Source organism: Pipra filicauda, unplaced genomic scaffold, assembly GCF_003945595.2.
Source record: "Pipra filicauda isolate LSUMZ 115617 unplaced genomic scaffold, ASM394559v2 scaffold75_size2874737_pilon, whole genome shotgun sequence".
NCBI lineage: Eukaryota > Metazoa > Chordata > Aves > Passeriformes > Pipridae > Pipra > Pipra filicauda.
Window position 1 is genome coordinate 2,431,119 of NW_024104931.1, and position 9,131 is coordinate 2,440,249.

General features: G+C 48.0%; 1 protein-coding gene across 8 annotated transcripts in view; it reads left to right on the forward strand.

Moving 5' to 3' along the window:
- Positions 1 to 6,831, forward strand: part of ADCK1 (aarF domain containing kinase 1) — an 80,821-nt gene extending 73,990 nt beyond the window's left edge. For all 8 annotated transcript variants that reach the window (XM_027720140.2, XM_039389693.1, XM_039389695.1 and 5 more), the window contains 4 exons: positions 53 to 202; positions 451 to 648; positions 4,288 to 4,481; positions 5,830 to 6,831. In XM_027720140.2, the coding sequence (XP_027575941.1) occupies positions 53 to 202; positions 451 to 648; positions 4,288 to 4,481; positions 5,830 to 6,001 (714 nt within the window). In that variant the 3' untranslated portion in view covers positions 6,002 to 6,831. The remainder of the gene's footprint in view (positions 1 to 52; positions 203 to 450; positions 649 to 4,287; positions 4,482 to 5,829) is intronic.
- The last annotated feature ends 2,300 nt before the right edge of the window (positions 6,832 to 9,131 follow it).

Here is a 9,131-nt window from a genome sequence, read left to right on the forward strand (position 1 = left end):
GCAGGCACCCTGCTGTTGGTGGCAGTGTGTGACCATCTCTGTCTCCTCACAGATCTCTCGCAACTTGGGGAAGCTCTACAGCGAAATGATCTTTGTGAATGGCTTTGTGCACTGTGACCCACACCCAGGCAACGTGCTAGTGAAGAAATGCCCAACCTCTGGCAAGGCCCACATTATCCTCCTGGACCATGGGCTCTACCAGGTATGTAGCTATGGGGGGCTTTAGGAATCTTGCGAGGCTGCCTTTGGGCATCAGGCTGAAAGAGCACACCCAGCTGCAGCCTTGCCCCTCTGAGCACATATGAATACATTTTTCGTGTTACTCCCATAACCCTCCAAGGATATTTTCTGACTCTGAAATGGGGGATAGAGCTCAGCTAAGGGACACAAGACTTTCCCCCAGTCTCCTGTCCTCTGTGGGCTTCTGAGGGGCCATGTCTCCCTACCCAGGTGCTGAGCGAGTCATTCCGCATGGACTACTGCCGCCTTTGGCAGGCCCTCATCAAGGCCGATATGAAGAGGGTGCAGAAGTACAGCCGGCGGCTCGGGGCAGGGGATTTGTACCCTCTCTTCGCCTGCATGCTGACTGCCAGATCTTGGGAGTCTGTCAACAGGGGCATTGACCAGTCACCAGTCTCAGCCAGCGAGGTAGGTCCTGTGTGTCCTTCCCTAACGTGTGCCCTTCCTTCTCCTCAGGTACTTGCAACACTGATACTGCAGCAGTGCTGGGCAACCCCTGGCAACCCTGTAGAAATTTTTTCAGTGATAGCTGAGCTAGAAAAAGCCAGGACTCCTCCTGCAATGTGTTTTATAGTAGCTGAACTTAATTTCCGAGATTCACTTATCATGGGCTGCTTAAATTTTGTATCATATTTTAATGCCTAAGTGTTCACCATTTCTAGCAGGGGAAACATTTGTAGATTGTCCTTTTCTTAAAAAAATGTTGAATGCAGCTGTGCAGGAAACCATCAAGGAGGCTAGGATAAGGTAGAGGAGACATAAAGGCTTAGCGGGAAGACATGAGAAGGATAATGCATTATCACTATTCATGTAAATGACTATCAGCACTGATACAAACTCCTAAAAACTCCTGGAAATTACCTCCCAATCAGAAACCCTATTAACTTGGAGTCAAGGTTGCTTAACTGCAGATCCTGTCAACTCAATCACTACAAATCTAGGAAATTGCCACTTATGTTCTCCACCCTTTCATATCCACGCATGCTGGGATCCTTCTCATGCCTCCTCACACACCTGACACACACACACCTCCTTAAGAATAGTAGCAGCCCCTGTCAATTGTGCTGTTTTTAGAGAGGGACATATGAGATTTCACCCAATGGACTAGTGTCTGTGAGTAGAAGCATGTTGTATCCTATGGTTTGCTTTTATCTGCACACAATTTGTAGTAGAGAGGACAAAATTCATTTAAGTGGCGTTATAATATTGTCCTATGAAATTCTCTTCTGAAGATTCCCTCATTTTGATGGATGTGGCAGAATTTGCTGCACTGGCTTACCATTATCCATAGCAATGAGGAGGTCAGATACCTTGGGTAATGGACTTCCCCCCCCAGTAATTTGATTGCTTCCTACCTGAATTAATTTCCTGTACATCAGAAATAATATAGTGACTGTCTAGCAGATCTGTACTTGATCTGGTGAGTTCTGGAGCTGGTAGCTCCAGAAAAAAATTCAGAGGCACAAAAGTGAATTGGCACAGAGCTGACTCTAATACTAGAAAGCCATCATTGAATCTGAGCTAGTGAGCAATGTTTATTCTCAACCAACTTGTGAAGATTATGCCAGAGGTGTAGCAGCAGCTGCTTGGTGCCTTGTGTGTGCTAATGAACTTTGTCATTGAGTTGAATTGCGTGTATGGAACCAGCTCTGTCGTCTTTGCTTACATGACACAATTAATGCTGAAACTAGATAATCCTGCAGCAGATAATGGGGAGCTGAGGAGATTTGCTGTAGCATTAGGAAATGAGTTGCTGTTTGCCCTTACTTTAGAGGTGAATTTGAAAGATTTTATCAGCAGCAAGAGCTGAGTGCTGTGTAGGCAGGTACCATCAGCATAGAAGTCCACAGAGTGTGCTTGAAGATGTAGCGACATGACAGTAGCCTGTGAGACAAGGAAGCAACCCTCCTGAAACAAAATCTTATCTGTAGCGCTGTACCCAGTCTGGGGCACTGCATCTTGAGAAAGGTTTGATGAAACTGGGGCAAGTTCAATAGGAACCTACAAGGACTAGTGGTCAAGCAGGTGCAACCCAGGAGGTAAGTCTGAGCAAGTTAGGGCAGAAAAAAGAAAAGGCAGATTGAGGAGAATTGTAGAAGTGATATGAGAATCTCTTAAAGAGTGCTGCAAAGAGGACAAGAAATCATGGGTTTAAATTCAACTGAACATGAGAAAAGCCAGATCTAATGGCAAAGCCATTGAAATGCTAGTGCAGATGTTCTGGGAAAGCTTTGAGCCATGCTGCTGGAGAGTTTTAGATGCAGGCTGGGCAAATGTATGAGAATTGCCATAAGTGTAGTTGTTCCTGCAGTAAGCCAAGGCCAGGCAGCTGATCGCTCAGGGTGGCTGCTGGCCTCATCTCATCTGATTTTAAGATGCGTTTTGCTCTATCCTGAAGCAGCCTCAGCAACTGCAGCCAAGGGGCTTTTCTCAGGTCCTGTGGCATAGCTCATTTCTTCCTCTGCGCACAGGGTTTGCCCTTGACAGAAAATGACAGCTCTGATGACAGATCATGTGGTTGTTTTGTGATGTGGACAAGCAGCTGGAGCTAAAAATAAAAAGAAAAGAAATAGAAAAGAAAACATAATGTGTGGAAAATAAAGTAGACTCTGCAGTGATGCTGGCTGGGATACGGGATAAGAGATAATCAGGGAGGAGTTTTCTGCCAACAAATAATGGAACAAAACATTTAACATTTAGAAAAGCTAAGCATCTTCTTGCTGAAGCTTTGTATTTTTGGTCAGTGACAGAGGCAGAAGGACACAAAGATTTGTTTGTCAGCAGCAAAGCAACCATGGTAGTGTGTGAGATGTGTACGTCTCTGACCATCACTACTTGCACACTCAGTTTGTGCAAGTCCGTTCCTTTCTAATAAGTTTGAAGTTCACAAAGAGCGAGTGTGAGATCTCACATAATGAAATATAGGCCATCCCTTATTCCAGAGGAGAGAAGGTTTTAGAGCTGTTGTTTCCCACAAAGGAGTCTCCCTCGTGCAAGAAGTTATTTACTGCTCTCTGCATGTGTCCTGCTGGATTTTGGAGATTTCAGATGTTCCAGAGACTTCTATTTGAATTTGCTGATTCGTGTCATGGCCTCTGTAGGAAGAGGTAGGGACATGGTATGCATATGGGATCAACTCCCCACCACACTGTGCTACATTTACTGGGATGGTGAGGGAACTCTCAGATCTAAAACCAGGCAGAAGTGGTGGGGCTGGCTGTGTTGCATGCTGTGGTGGCTCATGTTTGGAGGGGAGCCCATCTTAAGTGGCTTAGGCTGTAGCCTGTAAGTTATCACTGGGTTCTTACAGTGGGCAATATGATTGTTGGAATCTGGAGAAGCAGGGAACATGAAGGATCACCCTTTGCCTGCCTTGGACTTACACTCTTTCCTTAAACATCTGCTGCTGGCTGCTGTCAGATAGGATATAGATCTAGATCTGAGAGATGACAGTTTTTGATCTTTTGGGTTATTGTGATGCTTAACTGCATAATGCTTTCTCAGATCTGCTGAGTTGTGTTGAGGGCAGAGGACTAAACTAGGCCTTGGAAACACCTTAATCTGTATAGCATAGAGGCCCTCAGTTTCATGGGACAGCAAAAAGGAGTGACCTGGTTGTCTTTGCAGCATGCTCCCACCTTCCTGAGCAGTCCTGTGCTGCCTGCAGCTCTGCCCATTTTGGGGCCGGTGAGGTGAGACTCAGTCAGAAGTCTCCAAGGGCAGTACTGAGATATGGTTGCTGTAGGCTGCTTGGGGCCAAGAACTGAGATAGCAGTGAGAGCCTATAAATCCTTCCAGTGAGGAGGGCATAGGACTATCTCACTGAGGGGCAGGTGGGACATGGTAAGAGTGATCTGTGACTGCTCTGAGTGCTTGAGACAGCCCGGTGTCTGGAGAAGAGGACAGAGCTCTTTAGCTTCTGGCCTAGTCGTGGTCTGTAAAAACACTGTTTCTTCCTGCCAAATCTCAGATGCATCTGGTCCTGGATTTCCCATGCACTCTCAACTTCTCTCTCCTTTCTCCCTGACATGACCTGGCTGGCCACAGGACATGGAGATCCGATCCAATGCTGCTGCTTACTTACCCCAGATCACCCAGCTCCTCAACAATGTCCCTCGCCAGATGCTGCTGCTGCTGAAGACCAATGACTTGTTAAGGGGGATTGAGTCAGCCCTGCACACACGGGCCAGTGCCAGCTCCTTCCTCAACATGTCTCGCTGCTGCATCAGAGCCGTTTCCACGTGAGTCTCTTCTCCAGGCACCAGAGGTCAGACAGGGAGCAGCGGGAGGTGACTGAACCTGTGGTCCAGGAGCTGAGGGGGATCCCAGGTCCAGCAGGCCAGTCAGGGCCCAGTCCCTGGCAGTTGACCAAGGCAAGCAAGACAGACCCTGAGATGGTAGTCAGGTCCAATCAAAAGTCTGTATCATAAGGCAGCATCATGGTGACGGGGCAGGTCTAAGAACAAATGAGAAAGTCTGTAAATCTGGTCCAGTGGTTGTCAAGCAGGTGACAAGACTGAAGACTGAGGTCAAGAAGCCAAGGGGTCAGTATGTGAGTTGAGGTCCAGATCATGGGGCTTCACAGCAGGGCATGAGCTGGGGACCATTACTCTTTCAGTGTAGCTCAGGCAGAAACTGAAGGTGCAGCCTGAGATTACCTGCAGCTCCTGGGCCTATGAACAGAGGATTGGGCAAAACCATTAAAGCTTATTAGAGCCCGCCACTCAGGGGGCATGATAAGGCTCTGACTTGACCTCTTGACTTCTTACTCTTCGCTGTGGATCTCTCCCCCTCATTATCCCATCTGCTATGGTCCTACCCTTGCTAAGTTACACATCTCAGCCTCTGTCTGTGGTGTTCTCACGTCCATCAGCCTCTCCAGAGGACAAATCTGTCACCCTGGGGCTGAGGATAGATTTGGAGGCCTTAAGGTAAGGGTTTGGGATTTGGCCCCCTAGAGGTGGTGAAGGGGCTTCCTGCCCGTTACAGCCTGATTGAGGGGCTAGGGCTGACTGTGAAGATCAGGCTGATTTTTAAAAGCCACAAACAGGAGTCATGCAAGTGATTTCCATCTGTGAGTCTTACGAGTCAATGCACTTCTGCCTCAGATTCTTCCTCCTTGCAGATGAAATTACAGTTATTTCTCTGGCTGATGAGGGACCTATGAAGCCCAATTAGCCTCTGCTTCTAAAGAAGGGTGAAGAAATACTTTTCCTGGAATCAGTGTGTTAGGATTTCTGGACTCTTACAAGTGTGCTACTGGGAAAAGCTATAGGAGTGTGCAACTGTCCCTCTTAGCTGAAGTGAAGCTGGGCATAGAAGCAGAGGATGCCATGACCCAGGACTGCCAGCAAGAGAACTGGCTTCACAAGGGAGTAGGCTGTCTCTTCTGCCAGATTCATTCTAGAAGGCAGTCCCCAGCTCCTCAGAAGCACTATTTGGAGAAAATCCGTGCTTCTTGGGGATTCTCCAGATGTAGGATGTTACCCTCCCCCGAGGAAGGTGAGATTTACTGAAGATGTAGAACAGGCCTCCTTCCCCCTGGGCTGTATCCTGCTGGATCTAATGCAGACGTTTTTCTCTTTCTAGGTACCAGAGGAGCAAGAGTCTCTCGCTTTACAGGAGGGCCCAGATCTCACTCACAGAAGCCCTGAGCCTGTGGCAGATCAACTTGTATGAACTCTTCCTGTGGCTGAAGGGGTCCCAGCTGGGGAACTGGGTCATTGCTCTCCTGAGACGAATGCACCATTCCACATACTGACATGAACTGGTGGGAGAGGATCGGGTGCTCCCTCCCTGCCTTCTGCTCTCCATGGCACATTTGCCTTTCTGACTTTCTATTTTTGGGTCTTACTCCACATTACACACTGCACTGTCCTTGCATCCTACAGCGTTAGCTTCCTCTGTGGTGCTGAGAGGTTGAGTTGGTACCAGAGCTCAACTGTTTCATGGTTTAGGAAAAGGAGGTATCATGTGATACCTTGTGCCAGGAAGGACAGGATACTTTATTTCCCCATCTGAGCAGGGTAAGTTCCACTCAGATTCCAGTGGACTGCACTGGAAGCAAATACCTCTCCTCGGCTCTTTCTTAAACAATCTTACAGAACTTAAGAGAATCCCGACCCTACCTAGAATGCCCCAAAACATTTGTCAGATTCTTAGAGGGAGGTGGTAAGTCCCTTTAAAATGCAATAGGGTGTATATTAGTGTGAGCAATCTTCTTAGTCTGATTTCTGTTCAGGTGTGTTCACTTCCTCTCAGAGGAGTGAGACCCTGTGGAAAGCTGTCACTAGGGCTTCCTCTCCCAGCACCCGGGAAAGGGGACACAAATGATGAGAGTGGTGGACTAGGACTTCGACTTTCTGAGGTCCATCTCCAGTCCTGTCAGCAAGTGCATTTGTGTTTTCGGACTTTTCCTGGCCTGTTTCCTTGCAGGTAAAGTGGAGGAAGGGGACAATGGTCTTGCCTCTTTTCTGAAATTCAGGGAAGGCAGTTAGAATGACAAACCAGGGCTCTGAAACTGCTGGTAATGTATGTGTACTGTACAATACTGCCACGCAACAAAATAAATGTGACCTTTGGGGGAGGGATGCCTGGCTGTGCACTCAGAGTTATGTTTGGGCCTCTAACCTCAGTCCTGTTTCTATTTCTCCACTGAATGAATGATGCCAGGCAGTGCTGGCAATTCCTTGCTAGCCAAATGAAAGGACCGCTTGGTCTTTCCTCTATCCAAGAGGTTTGTTCCACGTCCTCTGGTGCTGCGTCAGATGTGTGTTGGGATGGGATGGAAGAGCAGGCATTATTCTACTGGGAAGGACACACCACACCTTGCCACCCATATCCCATATCCATGCTGAGCCTGACTCCTCCCTGCCTGTGGGAATGGGCTGCAGCACATGTGAGACATCACCACCCCATGCCGCACACTGAGCATTCACCTCATCACTGCCTGTGATGTTTCAACTGCTTCTGCCTCAGACAAAAACCTGCCATTTGCTCAGTGGTGCAAGTGACAGGTCTGATGACTGATTCTGCAGTTATGGGACAGCTACCAGAAAGTCTCACCCAGAGACCTGCTTTATGTGAGACATATTTAGGATCCTGGGAGATGTCTCTGCTGCTTGTGAGAATTCCTTTAGCCAGGAAGGGTGGATGGAGGTGACTGCTTACATCATTTCAGCTTTCTCAGAGACTGTCTTGGTGAAAGGGGACCTGAAGGACAGGATGGGAATTTCCCTCTACTGCCAGAAATCTTGCTAAGCTGAGGGTTGTTACTCAGGCACCAGACTATGCCTGGTGCAAGCTGCAAGAAGGCCATTCACTCTCCCAGTTTCCATGCAGTTTCCCAGCTTGCACAGGTGTAAGACCCCACCTTGAAGTGAGTCCATTTGCTTGGGAAGGGAAGCAAGGGACAGAGTGCGAGTGTGTGTGTGAGTCCCTGAGGAACTGATTTTCTTGCTGGCTTTGTGGGAGAGGGAAAGGATGTAATCCAGAAGAGGTACCTGACTGCAGGTGGGCTTGGGCACGATGGGTTGGTGACTGCAGACATGTGGCTTATGACAGTGACTGCGTACATGTGCAAGAGTGTAGGCATAGCACTGTCTCGGCACTGCCAAAAAGTTGTGTGTGATTGGCAGAGTTGTGGATAGTGAATTACTGATTGTGGGTTTTTGGTCTCCTTGTGCAGTCAATTGCCTGACCCTGGCATTAGCTCTCTGAGCCCTTCCTACTATGGGGGCAACAGCAGGAGTGATGTGCTCTCCCATCTTTGCTAAGAGCAAAAAAAGAAACCCTGTCAAGACTAAATGTCCTTTCAAAGCTTGTCCCCAACCTGTGCAATGAGAGGTCAGATATTCCCTTGACTTCTGGGTTGTATGATGGCGTCAGGGAATGGAGTGGTGGTAATTGCAGTGACGAGATTCTTGAGTCGACAAGGAGTCACTCACAGGGGCCCTGGAATATTTGTCCTACAGCCTGTATATGACTAATCTTTGCTCATGTGAGTAATCTGGCTGAATCAGTGCCTTGCTCAGGCACTTATAGCTTGTAGGCTGGCTGGCATGGGTGAACCTATCTTGTTCTCATCACAAGTAGAGCTCTACTCAGAAGACTGGCCTGGTGCACCCAGTTAAAATCCCAGAGACCCTCCAGCAATGGTCACCAACTGCACATCCTCATCTTGTAGCTGCCTTTGCAAATGCCTTTCTCTCGTTCATGGCTGGATATGCTGACTAGAGGACTGTCTGGGTCTCACTAACATCTATGAGTAAAAGCTCATCCCACAGTGAGACCCTCATTTCCAGAGGATTCTGTGTTGTGGAGAGGCTCCCAGCAGCTAGCATTTGCATTGACTGTCAAGCCTGCAGCCCGCTCTTGGCCATGTCTGTTCTTTTACTCCTTCAAAATCCCACCACACAACTGCTACTTCTGCTACCCAAGTAAGGTTCTGACTAAAAGTGGTAGGGAACCAGCAGCCCCTCAGACTGGTTTCTGGCAATGTGCAGCAGGCAAAGAGCAGAGTGTATTTGGCAGAGCTTTATTTATTGTCATTAGTCTCTGCTGGGAGGCTGTGTGCTGCAGTGTTAGAAGAGGGATTCCTCCATCAGTTGTGCTCAGCTCTCACTCTTCCCAGTCAATCAACGAGAGAGCAAGCAAACAAATGGAGTTTGACCCTTTAACATTCCTGCCTTGTCTTTTTGCTGAAAGCTCTCAAAGGTGAATGTTAAAAGGGTTTTGAAAAGACACTTTCTCATCCCAATTTGTGGTTGTCAAACATGGGTAACCTGGATCATCTCTGTGCACTTGGTCTCTCTTTCCAACCTGCATTTATAGGTATTTTCACCACCAGCAAACACAGCCTCTGCTGCTCTGCTTGCAGCTGCAAGCAAACT